We start from the raw sequence: 22,160 nt of genomic DNA, 5'->3' as shown, positions 1-22,160 counted from the left end.
CAGTCGGGTTATTATTTCCCTCCCATTTCTTGCTGCTTTTGTCAACAAGATTAGTGTTGCCCTCTGTACTGAGCGAAAGAAAATGGAGCTCTCATTCAATCTGAACTCTTGCTCAGAGTAGTTTGCTATTTGTGAGAACTGATTGTGGAAGTTGGCACTTCAATATGGTTGATTTTCCTCCTTTTTTGTTTTAAATAAACTTTTAAGTGTTTGAGAACAAACTGCCCGAGGTGGGAATGCTGAAATTGGAGTTCATGTTCTTCCCTTTATTAAAACCAGCAACAATGGGGGTGGCAGTTTGGATTGGGGCCGTGAGAGAGCGAGGCAAAAGGTTAGACCCTCTCCCCTGTGCTGTGCTGCAGCCTAATTCAAATCAAGCATGCAAATCTGCAGCTGCTTTTTTTTTTTTAGATTGGGACTTCTGGTTGGGGAATCTCCCATGTGCTGTCCCTAGCTTGGCCCTCTGTGTAGCAGGGGAAACCTTCGGACACCACCCTACTAATGTCTGGAGACCCGACTCGAGAGCCCTGATCTCCAGTCCTCTTCAGTTTCACCAAGCTTCAGAGCCGATCCGTACCATCATATGATCTAGAAACTTGTGTGTGTTTTTGGTGACGCTGAAATCTTTGCCCAAAAGCAGATCCCCACACATAAACAATATGTGTCCACCTCACTCTCAGTGGGGAGAACTGGGTTAGCAGGGGGCTGAACTGCCTCACTTGCCCAATTCCTTTTGATTGCCCCCTGGAGTTCCTCCTTAAGGATGTAACTGGCCGTCGCTGCCTCCTGTGGGAGAGAGTTCCACAGGCCAGCTATGCGCTGTTTGAAGAAGTACATCCTTTTAGCTGGCCGCGTCTACTAGCCATGATGGCTGTACTGCTGAAAGCAGAAGGAGGGGAGAGTTGCTGTCAGGGCCAGCCCACCCCTTAGGCAAGGTGAGGCAGCAGGATCCACACGGGCAGCAGATCTGGCCTCCCAAGGAATGCATTGCCCGCTGCCACCGCTGCCAGTGGCAGCAACGGCTGTGGCACGCTGCTTGAAGGCGTTTTGTGGCTTGCCTCAGTTGCCAAAATGTCTTGAGCTGGCCCTGGTTGTTGTGGTTGAAGCCTGCTTGGGAGCTGTGCTTTTCTTTAAAAATTAAATACTTTTGACAAGAAAACAGCCCTTGGGCTAGGAAAGGATAGCTGCTCCTGTTTCAGGAGACTGAACTGGAGGGACGCTTGTCCAAACAGACAAAAGACTTGTGTCGACTGCTGGTTCTTCCTGGTTCAAAGGTGCTCAAGAAGGGTAATGAGTCTGTGGAAAAAGTAACAGATCTGATTGACAGCCTGAAATTGTCCCCCTGCCCCAAGTGACTGGGCCAAAGCAGCAGGGCTTCTCCTTTTTAGTGTTCATTTTCCACTGAAGGATACTGGCTCATTTCAAGAAGACACAGAAGACTTGATCACTCAAGTGGAGTCACAGGTGCCTGTTTTGATGAGAGAGCGGTGAATCCAGGTTGGCACATCTCTCTCTGCTGCCCTTTCATTGAGTTCTTTGTAAGTTTGCAAAGCCTGGATTTTATTTGTGATGTTCTGAAATAACAAGTACCGTATGTTCTGGTGTATAAGACGACTTTTGAACCCCGGAAAATCATCTCCAAAGTCGGGAGCCAGTGTGGTGTAGTGGTTAAGAGCGGTAGTCACGTAATCTGGGAAACCGAGTTCGTGTCTCCGCTCCTCCACATGCAGCTGCTGGGTGACCTTGGGCCAGTCACACTTCTGAAGTCTCTCAGCCCCACTCACCTCACAGAGTGTTTGTTGTGGGGGAGGAAGGGAAAGGAGAATGTTAGCCGCTTTGAGACTCCTGAAGGGGAGTGAAAGGCGGGATATCAAATCCAAACTCTTCTTCTTCTTCTTCTTATAGGCCGGGTATGGTTGTGGCAGGCGGCGGCGACTGGCTTGGAACGGTGACGGGCAAAAGGATGGTAAGAGCCGTCCCCCACCTCCATCCCTGGCCACCTTCGAAGCAGCAGCAACCGCGGCAGCCTCCCCTTCCAACGGTGAGGTGGTGCGCGGCTTCAGCCAGGGCTCCGGGGAGCTGGGCATCCCCACAACTGCCAGAACTACCAGCCGGTGAGCGCACCGCTTTGCTGAATGGCCGATCGGGGCTCGCTCGCCTCGCCTCGGGCTGCTGCTGCGACGGCAGAGGCAGTGGAGGGGTGCGCGCTCTGCCCCTGGCGGCGCTTGGCGGGCTTTAGGTTGGGGGGCTGCCTCTAGTTGGCTGCAGGTGGTATTATACAGTGAGTATATCCCAAACTCTATATTTTAACAGGAAAAACTGGTCGTCTTATATGCCCAGTTGTCTTATGGGCCGGGAAATACGGCATTAGGAAAATTTTCCCTTCGGTACTTCCTTGCAATTATAAATATTTTTGATTTTCAAAAAATACACTCGCAATAATAGGAAGCAGAGAGCAGGACTATAGGGGCAGGTCTCATATAGTTGGGAATGGTGCTTTTTTTGTTTTAACTTGTTTTTACCGGGTTTTGAAAAGGGGAAAAAAATCCCAAATCAGTATTTCCCTTTAATTCTTAAGAAACAGTTAAGCAGAGGTGCCTGCCTAAAAAGACCCAGTGTGTTCCCTTAGCTTTCTTTGAACCTGGGCTAAGATTGGTGTACAGTAGTACCTCGGGTTAAGTACTTAATTCGTTACGGAGGTCCGTTCTTAACCTGAAACTGTTCTTAACCTGAAGCACTACTTTAGCTTATGGGGCCTCCTGCTGCCGCCACGCCGCCGGAGCACGATTTCTGTTCTCATCCTGAAGCAAAGTTCTTACCTGAAGCACTATTTCTGGGTTAGCGGAGTCTGTAACCTGAAGCGTATGTGTCAGGGGTTCAGGAGCAGAGGCAAGGGCAAGGGAGGAAACAGAGAGCGAGGGGGAGGAGGCAGAAGAAAAGATGAGTGATGACGACGACCCGAGATCTCCGAGTCTTTCCAGTGAATCAGAAGATTCACAGAAAGGCGCACCAGTGGCCAGGGCAAGGGGGGAGCCTAGGGGGACACCCCAGGAAGATAGAGCCAGAGGGGACTCAGAGGAGAGCAGTTGGAAATCGGGACCAGCGTCACAGCCAGAGAGCAGGGAAGAGGAAGAGCGCCAGAGATCAAGCGCTGGCAGCTCGCAACAGGGGGGAGGGCACGAGTCAGGAGTGGCCACACCTCCATCGGGGAGCGAAGAAACGGTCAGACGGAAAGTGGAAGGTTGGGCGCGCACGCCAAGTTCAAATGCACAGGAAAGTGACGCAGTAGGCAGCCAGGAAAGGGAGCCAGGTCCTAAAGCCCGGCGCAAGGAGACAGGGAGTTCCGGGGGGTCGGCGTCAGAAGAATCCCGGAAGGAAGAGACCCCGGGGGGCAGAGGGACCCAGAGGAGAACAGTCAGGCGGAAAAGGTGGAGCAGGGCTAGGATATTAAGTTGGTGCACAAGGGGCGGAGACTCAGACGGAGCTTCGCCGATCTAGCCATTAGACGTAGAGTTGCACGCAGCAGCTTGGGAATGGAAACTGTAACTCAATAAAGACTTTTACTTAATGACCGCTGGCTAGCGTGATCCTCTGTGAGCTAGGATCTTGAAGCAGCTCTGACAGTATGTAAGCTGAAGCATATGTAACCCAAGGTACCACTGTACTCAAAAATCTCATTTTTTGCACTCTTCCCACCCTCCTCATCCTTGACAATTTTGTTGAGCAAGCCAGTCATTCACTGGCATGTTACAGAACATTTTTGTCTTGCAACCCTTTAAGGTAGGAGCTTATTCAGAGCCCAGCTGCGTTCTTAGGCCACAGGCCCATCCAGGCCAGCGTCCAGATTCCTGTTGTGGTCCAGCAGGCTCACAAGCAGAGGATGCTTAGCTGCCTTCCACTTTTGCACCCAGCAATGTATCTGGAGGTACACTGTATTTGTGGTTGGATTTCAGTGGTCAGCGAACTTTTTCAGCAGGGGGCCGGTCCACTGTCCCACAGACTTCGTGGGGGGCTGGACTATATTTTGGAAAAAAATCAAATTTCTATGCCCCACAAATAACCCAGAGATGCATTTTAAATAAAAGGACACATTCTATTCATGTAAAAACATGCTGATTCCTGGACCGTCCACAGGCCGGATTTAGAAGGCGATTGGGCCAGATCCGGCCCCCGGGCCTTAGTTTGCCTACCCATGGATTTAACCATTCGGAGGTTTAGCCACCTGAAGTCCTACCCTAATTTGTTTTGGACATATTATATAGTCCGGTGGGATGCAAATTTAACATTAAAGCCATATATGGTGCCTGATTATATCGCCACATTTTGTCAGGGCAAAACTTGGTGGCTGAGGTCTCTGCAACCCCCCCCCCCCAACCAATTTGGCAGAATCAGTCCCTCTCACAAATGCAACAAGGCTAGCTTACTATGTTTTGAAATAAGTGGTGCACATTAGAAGACTCTTCAGTCCAGATTCTAAAATCAACCAACTACCCCAGTTAATTAAGATTCCAGAAATTCATTCCATGCCATGTGAATAAGTCCCACCCCACAGCGGTAGGTTTAGACCAGGGTTTTCCAAACTTGGGTCTCCAGCTGTTTTTGGAACTAGAACTCCCATCATCCCTAAGCTAGCAGGACCAATAGATTTAATCAACCTTGGCCTCCTTACGACATTTGCCTAATCAGCGCAATGTTCAGAAGATATGATTAATCCTGGTTAATAAAAAAAACCCCTCAAGTGGTCTATTTGTTGTTGTTTAGTCGTGTCCGACTCTTTGTGACCCCATGGACCAGAGCACCCCAGGCACTCCTGTCTTCCACTGCCTCTCGCAGTTCAGTCAAACTCATGCTGGTAGCTTCGAGAACACTATCCAACCATCTCGTCCTCTGTCGTCCTCTTCTCCTTGTGCCCTCCATCTTTCCCAACATCAGGGTCTTTCCCAGGGAGTCTTCTCTTCTCATGAGGTGGCCAAAGTATTGGAGCCTCAGCTTCAGGATCTGTCCTTCCAGGGAGCACTCAGGGCTGATTTCCTTCAGGATGGATAGGTTAGATCTTCTTGCAGTCCATGGGACTCTCAAGAGTCTCCTCCAGCACCAGAATTCAAAAGCATCCATTCTTCGGCGATCAGCCTTCTTTATGGTCCAGCTCTCACTTCCATACATCACTACTGGGAAAACCATAGCTTTAACTATACGGAACTTTGTTGGCAAGGTGGTCTATATTTATTAATATTATTTGCCGCAGAGATGACAGGGAATAGGCGACAGTGGCATAACTGCATTGGAGAGCATTGCGCGGCGACCAGCAGGTGGAGATATTGATTCATCAGAAGGGACCACAGTTTAAATTCAGGGAATTGTAGCGACTGGTTTCTCCTCGTATTATTCTGGGGGATTGTGAAAAACGGGTAGGTGGCTGGGGGTGCTGTGGATGCGCAATAAATTCTGGAGAGCAGCAAAATAAGAGTCCTTCTCCCCAGGCGAGCGCCTCTGGAATGGATGGCATAGGCGCAGCTGGAAAAGGGGTGGTGGGGGGGGGGGCTTTACCCCTGACGCGGGGTCCGCATGGAGGCTTAGAGCTCGTAGACTCATAGTGCTGCAAAGGGTTCCAAGGGTCATCTAGTCCAACCCACGGCGATCACAGCCCTGGGGCTGCTCCTACTTTTGATCTGCAGAGAAATTTCCTTGCCGTTTCTTCCCACTTTTATCGAGGGTCTTTTTTCCTTTTTATTTGCTCTTTGGTTTGTCTAAAAACCCTCTTTTTCCCCACTTCACTACTTCTGACCTTTTAAAATTTCCGGTCCTTTTTTCCCTTCCATCATCATCAACAACAGCATCATCAAACCAGTAACTTTCTGCTTTTCCCCCTCTCTCCACTTCCCGCTCATCGCCCGGTTTCCCCTCCTTTTCTCCAAGGGGGCGCGGAGGTTGCGCGGCTGCGCCTGGGGCGGGACCAGCGAGGGCGGGCGGGGAGGAGGAGGGCGCTGGCCGGCCGCTCCCGCGGCTACTCCGCCTGGCTAGGATGGCTTTCTCCGCGCCCGGCGCTGCCCCCGGGGAGCTCCGCACCCAGGACGCCTGGTCCCAGCAGGTAAGCGATGCCCGTCCCTCTCCAAGCAGACCCCGCACCTCTTTGACTCCAGTCCTTCCTTCCTTCCCGCCAGCCCAGGATCAGCCTCGTTTTTCCCCACCAGAAGTCAGCCCCCCCCCCCATTTGATTTCTGAGCAAAGAAAAGACCCCTTTCTGAGCAGAATGGGGAATTTTGTCCCTCAGAAGAGTTACCCATGCCTTTTCCAATGGAGAAACCCACCGCTGCTTCTGGAGTCCCTTGTGCAGGCTCCTTGCGGCTCCCTGCAGCCTAATCAGGTTTCTAGTCCTCTGCGTGGAAAGATCCATGCTTCCTCCGCTTAGCTGCCCCTCCCTCTCCCTTCTGTGCTCACGTTTGGCCATCCATGGCTACTAGTCATCATGGCCATGTGCTCTCGTCAGGATCAGAGGTATAACATTCTTTATACCTTTAGCAACAACAGCACGCCCTCAGCTACACCGGCAATATACTCAGGCTGACGAAAACGTGCAATGGTTTGGAGGCTGTGGGCAGAATAAAGGTGCCCACCCCAATCTCTTAAAATGCTAGAACTTCCAGGCAGCTGGGGGGCGGCGGCGGATATGTATCCAGAACAAACTAGAGGAAATTGGGCGGCTAAGACAACTTTCCTCCTGCTAGATTTCCCTTGTGCATTTTGTGGTATTCTCCATCAGTGTTCTCCAATTTGCTTTGCAGGAAAGACTCTGTGCAAACATTAGTAGGATGACAATGAGTGCACATATCCTGATTGAACTTAGAACTGCTTTGAGCCCTTAAATGCTTTTAAAAGTACAGCGGTACCTCGGGTTACATACGCTTCAGGTTACAGACTCGGCTAACCCAGAAATAGTGCTTCAGGTTAAGAACTTTGCTTCAGGATGAGAACAGAAATCGCGCAGCGGCGGCGGGAGGCCCCATTAGCTAAAGTGGTGCTTCAGGTTAAGAACAGTTTCAGGTTAAGAACGAATTGAGTACTTAACCCGAGGTACCACTGTAAGGTGAATGCACAGCAGCTGGAAAGGTTCAAGCTATGCTTCAGTTAGCAGAACTTGTATTTGAGTCTATCTTCTGTTAATGAGGCAAATATAGAAGGTTGCATTTTTAAGTGTTGCCTTGTTTGTAAGCATCCTGGGGCACATTTATCTATTGGCAGGCGGCCATGAAAATCTAAATAGTAATTAAAATGATAACTTACTCGGGGCATAACTGTGGAACTCACTGCCACAGGATGCCCTGGCATTGTGCTGCCTGCTGGCTCTGATGTTTTTAAAAGTGGATTAGCCAAATGCATGAAGGATGGGGCCACGAGTAGGTTATTAGCTCAACAGAGTCTTCATTTCAAGGACATCAGAAGAGCCTGACAGCGACTCAGACCAAAGGAAGCCCATCTAATCCAAGTCCCATAGAGGCCAGCTGGATGCCCCAGTGGAAATCCCGCAAGCAAGAACCTGAGATCAGTAGTCCTCTCCCTACTTGTGATGCTCACCAGGGGAATTCAGTTAGTTCCCAGTGCTGGCATAATAAATGACCATCTTTGTCAGTAGCCTTAAAAGGTAAAGGTAAAGGGACCCCTGACCATTAGGTCCAGTCGTGGCCGACTCTGGGGTTGCGGCGCTCATCTCACTTTATTGGCCAAGGGAGCCGGCATACAGCTTCCGGGTCATGTGGCCAGCAGGACTAAGCCGCTTCTGGTGAACCAGAGCAGTGCATGGAAACAACGTTTACCTTCCCACCGCAGCAGCACTTTTTTATCTACTTGCACTTTGACGTGCTTTTGAACTGCTAGGTTGGCAGGAGCAGGGACGGAGCAACAGGAGCTCACCCCATAGTGGGGATTTGAGCCGCCGACCTTCTGATCGGCAAGTCCTAGGCTCTGTGGTTTAACCCACAGCGCCACCCGCATCAGTAGCCTTACATTCCACCAATTTGCCTAAATGCCTTTTAAAGCCATCCATTACTACATCTTGCAGGAGTGAATTCCATAGTTACAGTTCCGTGCCGTGTGAAGAAGTCCCTTATTTATTGCATTTATGTCCCATCTTTTTCCTCCAACAAACTCAAGACGGCACGCATGGTCCTCCCCATGACCACACTGGCTCTGAGAATATCCACATGTTCAGCCCCTGACCAAGTGCAACCCACAATGCATAGAATCATAGAATCATAGAGTTGGAAGAGACCACAAGGGCCATCGAGTCCAACCCCCTGCCAAGCAGGAAACACCATCAGAGCACTCCTGACATATGGTTGTCAAGCCTCTGCTTAAAGACCTCCAAAGTAGGAGACTCCACCACACTCCTTGGCAGCAAATTCCACTGTCGAACAGCTCTTACTGTCAGGAAGTGCTTCCTAATGTTTAGGTGGAATCTTCTTTCTTGTAGTTTGGATCCATTGCTCCGTGTCCGCTTCTCTGGAGCAGCAGAAAACAACCTTTCTCCCTCCTCTATGTGACATCCTTTTATATATTTGAACATGGCTATCATATCACCCCTTAACCTCCTCTTCTCCAGGCTAAACATGCCCAGCTCCCTTAGCCGTTCCTCATAAGGCATCGTTTCCAGACCTTTGACCATTTTGGTTGCCCTCCTCTGGACACGTTCCAGTTTGTCAGTGTCCTTCTTGAACTGTGGTGCCCAGAACTGGACACAGTACTCCAGGTGAGGTCTGACCAGAGCAGAATACAGTGGCACTATTACTTCCCTTGATCTAGATGCTATACTCCTATTGATGCAGCCCAGAATTGCATTGGCTTTTTTAGCTGCCGCGTCACACTGTTGACTCATGTCAAGTTTGCTTTGCCTGGTTCCCTCTATACATGCAGAACTACACCTGCCATCAGCCCCAGTGCCATGTGGCCATGCATGCTGAGGCTGATGGGAGTTGTAGTCCAACACATCTCAATCTGGAGGACACCAAGTTGTTGAAGGCTGTATCATAGAATCATAGATCTGGAAGGGACTCTGGGGATCATACAGTCTAAGCAATGTAGGAATATGCAGCTGTCCCGTACGGGGATTGAACCTGCAGCCTTGGCCATACCAGCACCGACTGAGCTATCCCGTGGTCATGCAGGGATACATCTCATTTTGCTCTCTCTTCTCTCCAGATCTTTCCTGTCATCCACTGGATCCAAGCAGTCATGGCTACTTTGAGGTACTGCAAAGCTTCTTCTTTCTAAAGATGTAACCTGGGACTGATGGAGAACCTCCCGCCAGAGGCTGGTCTCTCCTTTTAGAATAGCTCTGAAACTCTTTGAGGATTTATTCTCTTCTCTTTTACGGGCCATTGCTGATGTTCTTTATTTACTTATTTTGAAAGCCTGTTGTGAGTCACCTCGAGTGTCAGAGAGGCGGAAGATGAACGTTTTGAATGAATGAAATGAAGATGTCATCAGCCAGGAGTTTTGACAAATTAAAACATTTTCTCTGTCCCTGTTGGTCTTGAGGTGCATTTGTGCAAAGACCTCTATGCATGCTTTGGGTTTCTACATTATCTTTGTGCCATGAACTTCAGCAAAAGTTGGCAGGTGCAGATTTTTTGCAGGATGGAGAGAAGTATTTTTGGCTGCCTTCTACTGAACGCAGATCAAGCCGCTGCTAAAAGCACAGTAACAAGGCTTGGAAAAAATGTTGTCTAAGGCAGTGGAAGCTGGAAATAGCAAGGAATAGGCTGTGTGTTTGTGTGTGTGTGTGTGTGTGTGTGTGTGTGTGTGAGAGAGAGAGAGAGAGAGAGAGAGAGAGAGAGAGAGAGAGAGAAATGCAAAAGCAAGAGCTCAAGCGGTCATCAACTTCTTTTCCTGGAGATGCTCCTACGCCAGGGGTAGGCAACCTAAGGCCCATGGGCCACATGCAGCCCACGGGGGTCTTGTAACAGGCCCACGAGCTGCCCCTGAACCGAGCCACCCACTCAGCGAGTCCCCGCATGCTGCGCTAAACCAGCACGGTGCGGCACAGGGACTCGCTTCTGCAGTGCCAGAAATCGTGTTTGCACCGACGCCGAAAATCATGTCTGTTGGAAATTGCAGGCACACACGCAATCTGTCCCACACAGGGATCTCCACTGGAGTGAACCGGCCCAGGCGAGGTAAACCTTGCCGACCCCTGTCCTACGCCCTTTAAGCAGAAATTCGGCAGATAGGCTTTCTCCATCATGCAGGCTCAATGATGCAGAAACTGTCACCTACAGAATTTCTGATGGCCACCTGCTGTTCAAGGCATGAGAGCCCCACTAGAAGGAAAGTTGGCAACAGTGGTGGACCTTGGCATCTCAGATTTCAGTGGCACCCTGTGCAATGCCAAAAACTGACACGCACCCCCCATGCACCTACTCCTTTCCCTCTGTTACCTGCTCAACCAAGCAACTCTTTGTTCCCACAGCGTAATAGGGTCCAGCTCGCTGATCGGTTATGCAATGCTCCAGAATACAGCCAGATCCCCCCAGGTAAGGGAATTTCTTTTATTGCTTTTTTATCTTTCTTTTTATTCCTTTTTTTAAAAAAGGAATTAAGCTCAATTGCACTTTATGTAAGCAGCTCAGAAGGGAGGGGCAGCAATCTCCATGAAGAATGTTTAAAAATTTCAAGGGCATTCTTCCCTCCTAGTTGCTAAAACAAATATTTTACTCCAGAGGCTGAATCATCATCTTGTTTCCTTTCAGAGCAGCAGTATAGAGCCCTGTTATAAGCTGTGCAAGAGCAGAGCCCCTGGCAGGAGGTCTTCTCCTCTGTTGGCCATTAAGTGGCTGCTATTATTATTATTATTATTTTCATCATCATCATTTGCATTTATATTCCACTTTTTTATCCAAGGAGCTCAAAGTGGTGTGCATGGTTCTGCCCCTCCCCACAACAACCTTGTGAGGTGGGCTAGGCTGAGAGGCAGTGACTGGCCCCCAACATCACCCAATGAGCTTCACGGCAAGGAGACCAGGGTTAAAATTCCCACTCAGCCATGAAGCTCACTGAAGTGACCTTGGGCCTGTCGCTGCCTCTCTCAGCTTAACCCGCCTCACAGGGCTGTTGTGGGAATTGAATAAGGAAAAGGAAGAAGCAAACCACTTTGAGATCCCTGGAGAGAAAAAAAGATGGTTGTATAAATGCAATAATAGAAAAAAAAGACAAAGCCTTTCACTGCATGCATGCCTGTGCAGAGAAAGTTCTCCTGTCTACTTTCTGTCTGTCATGCCACCTATGTCTGTGTGTCACACCATAGAAGCTGGCAGGCAACACACACGGTGAGCGAGGAAACCAGCAACTTTATTACAAACCTTGGAATTACAGCAAAAAAATGGGTTTTTATTTCATTCTTCATCCTTGAAGCATGACACGTGGCTTCATGGATGCTTTAAGTGCAGGTTCCCACAATTTCGGATCCTTCAGATGTGGGTACATTTTTAAAATATATATTTACATAATTCAAAATATTTATTGCATTTTTCAAATTTCGCATTCACGTTCGCATCCTGTTGCTACAATCAGCATCTACATAGAAAAGGCCACATTGGCACCATACATTTAAAGTGCTAGGGTACCACTTTAAAGAGTTGCTGCTTCCCCCAAAGAATTCTGGGAAGTGTAGTTTTTTTAAGGGTAGCGAGGGATCCATCACAGAGCTACAGTTCCCAGAGCGGTTTAACACTCAGTTCCTCTCCACAGGGAACTGTGGGAATTGTAACTTTGAGAGGGGAATAAGGGGGCCTTCCTAACAACTCTCAGCACTTTTAACCAACTACAACTCCCAGAATTCTTTGGGGGGGGAGAAACCATGGTTTTTTAAAAGCGGTATCATAGCGCTTTAAATGTATGGGGTGAATGTGGTCAAAGAGCAAGAAGACAACTTGGTGCATGTCAAATGTGAAGGGGCTCTTTTCAGCCCCCCATGTTAAACTATGCAGTTTAACAGTTTCCTTACCCCAACAGAGGGATTTCAAAGGATGCTTGTAGGATTGGAACTCGTGTCCAAAACTGCTTGGTTATGAAGGGAGGTGATGGATTCCTCTCCCAATGAGGGTCCTTCCCACATTTCATGACCGTTCAAACTCCGTTTACAAGTTGAAACTTTATTTGCATCAGCCATAGCAATGAAACAACAATACAATATACAAAGGTTAAATATCTGCCGACCGAGAATCCATTTCCTGCCCCTGATGAAGTGGACTTCGGCCACAGAACCTTGTGCTGTAATAAATTGGCTAGCCTTTCATGAGCCGTAAGACTGCTTGCTGCCAAAGACTAATTCATGTAATCTTGAAATGCCACAGTTGTTCCTGCTAAAGAATGGAATTATTTTACTTTATTTATAGTACTCATATACCATCATATCTTAACCAGAGTGACCACGAGGTCCTTTCTGGGAAGGCTGCGTATTTGTTTGTGAGAACCAGCTCAAAGGGACAGATCTTAAAGCTTTGGCAAATTTGATAGGTCAATAGCAGTATTTTAACTGAAACCCAAAGGCCGGTCCTATCATTAGGCAGAGTGAGGCCCCTGCCTCAGGCAGCAGGTGCTGGGGGCAAGCAGTAGCAGCACCTGCCTGTTCCTGCTGGCTGTTATCCCACCCAGCCAGCTATTTCCCCTTGGTTGCCACCCAGGCCGTCCTGGACCCCCTAATCCAGTGGTGGCCAAACTTGGCCCTCCAGATGTTTTTGGACTACAACTCCCATCATCCCTAGCTAACAGGGCGAGTGGTCAGGGATGATGGGAATTGTAGTCCCAAAAAGGCTGGAGGGCCAGGTTTGGCCACCACTGCCCTAATCTAACCTGCTGCCTCAAGGGGTCGGGAGCAGAAGATGCTACCCCATAATTGGGGATGAAGAAGCAGGATTCAACCGCTGGTCTGATTGGCTTCTGTACGTGGAATGGGGAAAGAGCACCAGAACTTAAAGCAGTGCATAGTTAAAGTACGGAACTCCCTCCAGCAGGATGAAGTGATGGCCACCAACTTGGCCGTCTTTAAAAGAGGACTAGATACCTTCATATAGGGACGCGGGTGGCGCTGTGGGTTAAACCATAAAGCCTAGGACTTGCCGATCAGAAGGTTGGCGGTTCGAATCCCCACAACGGGGTGAGCTCCCGTTGTTCGGTCCCTGCTCCTGCCAACCTAGCAGTTCGAAAGCACCTCAAAGTGCAAGTAGATAAATAGGTACCGCTCCGGCGGGAAGGTAAACGGCGTTTTCGTGCGCTGCTCTGGTTCACCAGAAGCGGCTTAGTCATGCTGGCCACATGACCCGGAAGCTGTACGCCGGCTCCCTCAGCCAATAAAGCGAGATGAGCACTGCAACCCCAGAGTCGGCCATGACTGGACCTAATGGTCAGGGGTCCCTTTACCTTTTTAGATACATTCATGGAGGAGGACAATGCCACAGCAGTGTAGCGTAGTGGTTAGAGTGTTGAAATGGGACCTGGGAAAGACCAGGGTTTGAATCCTGAACTCAGCCATGAAGCTCGGGGGGGGGGCAGCCACTGTCTCTCAGCCTAACCTGCTTCACGGGGTTGTCATGGGGATTAAATAAGATGGAGGCGAAGAAGCCATGGGCTCCACCTTGAGCTCCCTGGAGAAAAAGGTGAGTTGTGAATGCAGTAAATAAGGAAATACCAACCACTTCCTCTGCTTCTTCCCCAGGGACGGCCTTTGTTCTACTTGAGCCTCTTGGATCTCTTTCTGGGCATGAGCTGGCTGTTCGGGGCTCTCCTCTACAATGAAGAGGCTGCCACGTCCGCAAGCCAGGAGGCTGCTTGCTACAACCTACAAGCCACAGCAGAGGTAAGAATGATGCCGGCACTTTGGCCTGTTTCAGGGATGGAGAGTGGTTTTTTTGCCTGTGGTGCTAGCGGCAAGTTGCCTAGGGAGCCAAGGTGCTGTAGTGGTTAGAGGGTTGGACTAGGACTTGGGAGAGACCCAGATCCAAATCCCCTCATAGCCATGTTCCAGAGTCTACGTCATCTAGACAAAGTTCAAGATAACTTCAGTCCCATTTAAAACAAATACAGTGGTACCTCGGGTTACATATGCTTCAGTTTACAGACACGTCAGCTTACAGACTCTGCTAACCCGGAAATAGTACCTCAGGTTAAGAACTTTGCTTCAGGATGAGAACAGAAATCGTGCTCTGGCAGCAGCAGGAGGCCCTATTAGCTAAGTTGGTATTTCAGGTTAAGAACGGACCTCCAGAACGAATTAAGTACTTAACTCGAGGTACCACTGTAGATTACAGGTGGTCAAGCAGAAGGCCATTAGAGGCAGGGCCTTCTATAACGTGGCTCCATTTTCATGGAAAACACTCCCTGGAGAAGCCAGTCTGGTCCCATCACTGTTAGCCTTCTGCTGCGTAGTAGGGATGTGGCTGTTGTCCCAGGAGCCATTTGGGGTCCTAATTCTATACTAAAAATAAAAAAATTCCTTCCAGTAGCACCTTAAAGACCAACTAAGTTAGTTCTTGGTATGAGCTTTCGTGTGCATGCACACTTCTTCAGATACCAAATTCTATACTAATTATGCTTGGTTATTTTTTCCTGCTTCTGATACAGTTTTATTGGGTTGTTTGTTTGTTTACTTGTTTGTTTCATAGGGTTTTGTAACTGTGGACTTACTAGTGCCCTAAGATAACTGGTCTTCCTTCCCCTACCCCATGTTGTTAGCCGCCATCAGGTTTTCCTGTTCCCCCCAAAAAGCAGAATGCCGTATAAAAAATAATAATTGACATGATTTGAAGGCATCTGAAGGCCTGAGATGGTCTGCTGGAAATTGACTAGTGATCAAATGGTCAGTGGTCCACTGGTCCACCTTTGGAGAATCAGGACTTTCTTGGACAATCTTTACAACAGCAAGACAGTCGTCCAATTCTGAGACTGCCCTCGCTTTTCTGGTGCTTTGCAGACCGGAGTATTGGGAATTTCTCCTTGGTTGTGCCAGCTGGCTGGGTGCTGAGCTGTCACAAGAGGTGTGGTTTGGTAAACATGTCAGGCAGCCCTGAGAGGGCAGGGGTGGCTTCAAGGAGCTGAGCCAGCTTCGGAGTAGGCTCTTCTAGACCAGAGCTTTCGAAACTGTCCATCGCAACACGTTTGTGTATTGGTGTGTCGCACGAATGTTCCCCACGCTCCTTCTGGGGCTGGAAAGGCGTTAGTTTAACCTCTGGCTTGCTAGTAAAACTGAATTACTGTGTCGCGAAATGATGCAGGTCTAAAAAGTGTGTCACCAACATGGAAAGTTTGGAAAGCTCTGGGTTGGAGGCAGAAGACAATTGCCTCTTTGATTAAAACATAGCTGCTCGCCCCAGAAACTTGCAGATCAGAGCAGCGGTTGTTGTAAGGCTGTGGGGTTGGTTGGGTTTTGCCAAGTGTTTGTTGGAAGAAGCCTTATGCTAAACCAGGAAATTAATCTGCCGAGCCCAGAATTGTCTGCTCTGACCGGGGTCTCAGGCACCACTTGATAGGGGAATTGCAAAGGTCTCTTGTTTGCTTTGGGATAGAGCGAAACCATAACATGGGTCTGTGCCAATAGTGAGTACCTGGCAGTGAGCAGCTGCAAAATTGCAGTGCACTTCCTGGAACGAACGTGCAGAACACTCTCCCAAGGGAAAGCAGTAACTGGTGTTCCTGTGCTGTGCAGATGTGTTTTGTGCTTTTGATCCCGGAGTCCAAAGTGCCTGTGATCCCAGTTTGGAAGCTAGAGCTAAATGCTAAATACCCACCTCACAATTGTGGGTGGTGGTGGTGGGGGGTGTATTCAGAGCCGGTCAACCCAATATTCCAGCATCTGAAATTTCTCCAGGCCAGGGGTAGCAGGTGTGGTACCCTCCAGATGTGGCTGGGCTCCAGCCCCCAGCCAGAATGGCCATTAGCCCGGAAGGATGGGGGCTGGAGACCAATATCTGGAGAGCATCACATTGGCTACCCCTGCCCTCGATCCTAGGGAATCCTATTTATTAACATAAATAATAGTAATTAATCTGTACAAACTATTGAGATTTCTAGCATATAATGCATTGGGAGGAGCACAATTTATTTATTTATTATCTATCACAAATAGCCATTCCCAGGGAAGACTACAGTTCAGGTCATACTGTTCATGATAGCTATACATCCTATACACTTTTAAAATGTGGCTCTTTTTTAGAGTGGTTATTGGGTTGTTGTTCTTACAGTGGTGCCTCGCAAGATGAAAAGAATCCGTTCTGTGATTCTCTTCGTCTAGCGGTTTTTTCGTCTTGCAAAGCAAGACCATTGAAGGATTAGCGCTATTAGTGGCTTTTAGCGGCTTATCTGCTGATCGGATCAGCTGATAAGCGGCTTAGCGGCTTAGAAAAAGGGGGGGAAAGGGAAAAAACCCCCGCAGGAACTCGCAAGACATTGTCGTCTTGCGAAGCAAGCCCATAGGAAATTTGTCTAGCGAAGCACCTCCAAAATGGAAAACTCTTTCATCTAGCGAGTTTTCCGTCTTGCGAGGCATTCATCTTGCGGGGCACCACTGTATTTTTATTATATAGAATATGGTTTTTATGTTGATCTTTTCTGTGAACTGCCCTTAGACCTTCGGGTATAGGGTGGTATATAATAATAATAATAATAATAATAATAATAATAATAATAATAATAATAATAATAATATAATAATAATAATAATAATAATAATAATAATAATAATAATAATAATAATAATAATATAGGCAAAGATGCTTTGATGAGTTTATCTTTAAGACCAGACTCATTTGTATACAGTGGTACCTCGGGTTACATACGCTTCAGGTTACATACGCTTCAGGTTACAGACTCCGCTAACCCAGAAATAGTGCTTCAGGTTAAGAACTTTGCTTCAGGATGAGAACAGAAATCGTGCTCCGGCGGCGTGGCGCAACGGGAGGCCCCATTAGCTAAAATGGTGCTTCAGGTTAAGAACAGTTTCAGGTTAAGAACGGACCTCCGGAACGAATTAAGTACTTAACCTGAAGTACCACTGTATTGCCCAAAATGCCACCATCTTGCATAACATGTGCCCAGTTTTCTTGTCCTTTTTATCACTCCTGTTATGAGTTATTTTCTCACTGGTAGCCAGTCTCCAGATACTCTTAAACTTTAAATCCAGGGATATTCCTGCTGGCCTTCCAGGTTCCAGAGTGCTGTTCCTTGTGAAGAGGGAGTGATGGTTAAAGTACTCTAGGAACAATAGCTCTGGGAGGGGGAAAGGAATCTCTTAACATCTATCAGACCTGTCACAAACTACAGTTCCCAGGATTCCTTGGGGGAAGCTATGACTGTTTAAAGTGGTATCATAGTGTTTTCAGTGCATGGTGTGAATGTGGTCTGAAATAGGAAGAACCTGGACTACTACTTTGCAAGCCCCACTGTAGGAGTCCCTGGTTGGAATCACTATATTCTTTCTTTTTAAATGACAGTGGCCTACTGGTTTTCCAAACCTTGAAGCTTATTGTTCCCCATGTATCATCAGTCATGCCAGGAAATCCGATCTTCCTGTTTCTGTGTTTTCATTTTTTCCATTTGCCGGCATGCAGCACATCTGGTCTTTCTGACATTTCCCCCGGTCCCTAGTTTGCTCTTGCCTTTAAGAGTGCATTTGAATTATTCTGAAACTGTTTACACATCCAAAGGAAGTTGGAGCATCTTGCCTGTATACAAAAATTGCCCACAGGCCTGTTTAGAAGCAAAATGCTGAATAAATATAGGCAGAGCGTTTAGCCAAACCACCTTCCTGGGATCGGCACCCAGAAGTTCGTCTTTGAGGCCCTTTGTAAACTGCCTCCCATAATCAGTATGCGAAGGGTTCATATGTGTCTCAAATCAAGTTAAATCTGTATCTGTGTGTAATTTGTGTAGGTAATCTTGCAGAAGAATCTGGTTTGCCAAAGTGGGAAATAGGCTACTGGATGCCTTTGGTCTGAGTCAGCAGGGCGCTCTCTTCTTAGGTTCAGAAAGTGGTCAAATGTAAAAAATTTATTCGAGAAAAGCAAATACGTTTCCTTGAATTCAAAGTTAATGCATGTGTTGCTTTCAACTACCAAAGGGCATGTTTGTGGAGCAATCTAGCCAGCACTTGTTTGTAGCTCTTTGTTTAAATTAATTCCACCCCCTAAAAGCTGAGCCATTTTCTTTGTTCTCTCCCAGCTTGTTGAGATACATCTGCCATTTTCTCCCTCTCACCTCCACTCATCCTGTCAATAATTCCTGCATGAATAAAGCCTTTGAACTTCAGAAACTGTAAGCGATTATTCCCATCTAACTGACCCAAGCTGCAAGGTCTGCTAACAAATTTTGCCAGGAAATTTGTTATGTACTGAGTTGAATAGGATCCAAAATGCAGCAGTCTGATTGGTCCTAGAACAATAGGATCCAAAATGCAGCAGTCTGATTGGTCCTAGAACAATAGGATTCAGAATGCAGCAGTCTGGTTGGTCCTAGAACAATGCAGCAGTATGATTGGTCTGCAGGAGCCACCCAATCCAGCTCCAGATGGAAGTGAATCCACAACCTGACTGGCCTACAGGAGAATTCCGGAATTAGCCAATCACGTGGGGCCCACTGTGTAAATAATGTATATAAAGCAGATACTTTGGGGAAAATTCCATTCCTCCTCACCACTATGAGCTGAATAAAGAGCATGAAATCATCTCTAGACTCTGAGTATATTTCAAAATTAAAGGCAGGAGACAACTTTCTCTCCAAGTTCCTTGCAGTACCTGCTGGACAGGCATGACTATGGCTCAAATTCTTGAAAGGGCACTTCCTTCCCTACAGGCCTTCTTGGGGGTTGTGATCAGCAGAGAGGGCGCTCTTGGCAGATCCATCACTCTAAGAAGTTCTCTGAGGTGTGTGTGTGGGGGGGGCGTTCTGGAGTCTAGCTCTAGATCCCTATGAAGATCCTGCTGGATCCGGCCAATCTCCCATCTATTCCAGCATCCTGTTCTCACACTGGCCAACCAAATGCCTGTGGAAAACTACCGTATTTTCCCATGTATTGGACGAGGTTTTTTGACTCAAAAATCATGCCAAAAAACTAGGGTCGTCCAATACACGGATAGTGGCATGGGGGGGGGGGAGCGGCGCGCTGTCAGCCATCCGGCGACACCGCACATGCGACCTACGTAGCAACACCCCACCCCGGGTTTCACAACACCTTCATTCGCCCCTGATCCCTAGCTAGCAGGACCAGTGGTCAGGGATGATGGGAATTGTAGTCTCAAAACATCTGGAGGGCCGAGGTTGAGGAAGCCTCAACCAGCAGTCATTGTGGATTTGATTTAGATCAAATCAATTTAAATCACTGTAAGTCTGTAAGACTTGATTTGAATCATTTTTTTACAGACTCATTCTTGCTGGTATAATCTTAATATTTACAACCAGATGAATTTTTTGGAATAATAAATTTTCAGAGTAGTTTTTACAGTTATATCAAAAACTACTGATTTGGTTATACTGTACAATTAGAAATACATAGACAGTGAATTATGAAATTATTGTGAGGTTTCATAAGTAAATTGCTTATAATTGGCCTTTATTGGAAGAAGAAAAATAATCATTTCCTTAATAACAATTTAAACAATTTAAACAGTAACATTATAGCATATGTATCCATATTTGTTAACATGTGGTTAAACGATTAAAAAAAAACAACTTAGAATGAGTTTTAGCACACATGAAAAACTTAAAACAAATCCTTATTTCCTGATGAATAGCCTTTGGACTATAATGTAACTTAAATATTTAGAAAGATTTTTCCTCCAAAAGCATTTTATTTTTAAAATCCGATTTAAAGCAAAAAAATCTGATTGAAATAAAAAATCTGATTTAAACAAAAAAAAAAAAAATCCAATTTAAATTTTAAAAAATTCATTTTTTTTTAAACCCTCGTTGATTTTTATCCACCCTGCCAGCAGTCTAACCACACTATCTCTTTCTGCATGCCACTGCAATATATTTACCAAACTCCAGCAGAGCCATCCCTCAGCAGCACTCCCGGCTTGCTGTCTCTGCTTGTTCCCATGTCCTCTTCAGTCGCCTGTCCAGAGTTGCCAAAGAACCATTTGTGTTTTTGTGGATCCTCTCATGACCCCATCCAAACGTGAATTCCATGCTCCACTGACATGCAACAAGGTCCTTGTGTGGCTGTTGTACAATTTATCTGCTGCCTCCCCGCCCTCAATTAAATCCAAATGGCCTAGAAAGCTTTTAATAAAATTCCACTCCATTTGGCCAGCACAATGGATGGGAGGAAAGCAAAGCAGTTATAATGATATGCGGGTAAAGGGCCGCATACACGCTGCCCCCGTTTGGAGCACTAAAATGAACTTTCAATCCAGAGCATCTCATAGCCATCTGCAGCATGCTGTTTTCAATCCAGATTGATTCTAGATAGCAGTTACTTGGTGCACTTTTGAAAACCCTCCTCCTGATTATCTTATCCATGCCTTTCAATTCAATTTAATTTGTTATTTCTACCCTGCCCATCAGGGATGCGGGTGGTGTTGTGGGTTAAACCACAGAGTCTAGGACCCCCGCGACGGGGTGAGCTCCCGTTGCTCAGTCCCAGCTCCTGCCAACCTAACAGTTCGAAAGCACGTCAAAGTGCAAGTAGATAAATAGGCAGGAATCTGGCAGGAAGGTAAACGGCGTTTCCGTGCACTGCTCTGGTTCGCCAGAAGTGGCTTAGTCATGCTGGTCACATGACCCGGAAGCTGTACGCCAGCTCTCTTGGCCAATAAAGCGAGATGAGTGCCACAACCCCAGAGTCAGTCACGACTGGACCTAGTGGTCAGGGGTCCCTTCACCTTTACCTTTACCCTGCCCATCTGGCTGGGTTTCCCCAGCCACTCTGGGTGGTTCCTAACAAAAGAAAAATAATACGATATAAACATCAGTCATTAAAAACTTCCCTAAACAGGGCTGCCTTCAGATGTCTTAGGTCAAATAGTTGTTTATTTCCTTGCTATCTGGTGGGAGGGCGTTCCACAGGGCGGGTGCCACTACAAAGAAGGCCCTCTGCCTGGTTCCCTGTAACTTGGCTTCTCGCAGTGAGGGAACTGCCAGAATGCCCCCAGAGCTGGACCTCAGCATCTGTGCTGAACAATGGGGGTGGAGACGCTCCTTCAGGTATACTGGGCCAAGGCTGTTTAGGACTTTCAAGGTCAGCACCAACACTTTGACTTGTGCTCAGAAACGTACTGGGAGCCAATGTAGGTCTTTCAAGACTGGTGTTATGTGCCTTTTCCTCCCCACGCTTGCACTGCTTATAGAAAAGTTCTTATGATCTTTCTCTCCTGTTGGAGAACAATTTGAAGACACCAACAGTTTCAGGGTTGAACCTTGATGTTCCAGGGACTCATGTATTCCACCCCATTTGCAGATGGAGGAGAATGCCAGGGTAGGGCCAGGTACCATGGACTGTGGCGTAAACTTGCTTATAGTAGTAAAAACTGCTTTCCAGAAATTACAAGCTTTTTTACAGGACCATCGTAAATGACACAGGGTACGTCTCTGCAAATGCTTTGTTTTGTCCATCCTAAATCTACTGCCAATCAGCTGTTCCCCCAGGATTCCGGTGTTATGAAAGGAGGAACTTTAACTCTTCTTCCTCATGGTATTCATAATATGATACAGTTCTAAAAAGTTCCTTTGTTGTTGTTTTCTTAAAAGGATACTGGTGGGTAGCGGCCGCCAAATTATTTCTGCCCTCAGCCCTTTCTGCCTTCAAACTCCATGCTGAGACACACCTCAGCCCAAGGCTGTTTTAACAATAATATGCAGAACTTTTCTTCCTTTGGATTTGTCATTTTTCTTCTTATAAGAACAGTTATTATGGCAGGTGGGTGCTGGAAAAGCCATTTTAAAATCCAAGAATATGCCAGTCATTTTAAAATGCAAATAGCCACTTAAAACCTCATGTTGTGCAGTTCTGTGTCATTTATGTACAGCTCCCAGAATTCAGCATCCTGAAAATGGCACGTTTTATTTTTATTTTTTAGAAGCAAGTGGCATTTTGACAGCATGCAGGCAGTTCTTAGTGAAATCCCAAGGACCTGGAAGGAGCTTGGCTGAGTAGAGGATTCCATACTGGCACAGATCCCAAT

At 47.2% G+C, this 22,160-nt stretch overlaps 1 protein-coding gene and 1 long non-coding RNA gene across 2 annotated transcripts in view; one reads left to right on the top strand and one right to left on the bottom strand.

The window, feature by feature from the left end:
- The first annotated feature begins 5,974 nt into the window (after nucleotides 1–5,974).
- LOC308591963 (transmembrane protein 116-like) overlaps nucleotides 5,975–22,160 on the top strand; it is a 32,345-nt gene continuing 16,159 nt past the window's right edge. Inside the window, exons 1-4 of the mRNA XM_081203174.1 lie at nucleotides 5,975–6,088; nucleotides 9,193–9,239; nucleotides 10,463–10,526; nucleotides 13,706–13,846. Coding sequence (XP_081059300.1) covers nucleotides 6,023–6,088; nucleotides 9,193–9,239; nucleotides 10,463–10,526; nucleotides 13,706–13,846 — 318 coding nt within the window. The 5' untranslated portion in view covers nucleotides 5,975–6,022. The remainder of the gene's footprint in view (nucleotides 6,089–9,192; nucleotides 9,240–10,462; nucleotides 10,527–13,705; nucleotides 13,847–22,160) is intronic.
- LOC308592097 lies at nucleotides 14,235–16,668 on the bottom strand. The gene is made up of 3 exons (XR_014010373.1): nucleotides 16,551–16,668; nucleotides 14,561–16,219; nucleotides 14,235–14,453 (listed from the first exon to the last, which is right to left on the bottom strand). It is a non-coding gene; the product is annotated as an uncharacterized lncRNA (long non-coding RNA).

The sequence above is a fragment of the Podarcis bocagei genome, assembly GCF_964188305.1.
Source record: "Podarcis bocagei genome assembly, chromosome: 7".
NCBI classification, from domain to species: Eukaryota; Metazoa; Chordata; class Lepidosauria; order Squamata; family Lacertidae; genus Podarcis; species Podarcis bocagei.
Note: the sequence above shows the minus strand (reverse complement) of the source record. Positions and strands in the feature narration are given on the sequence as shown.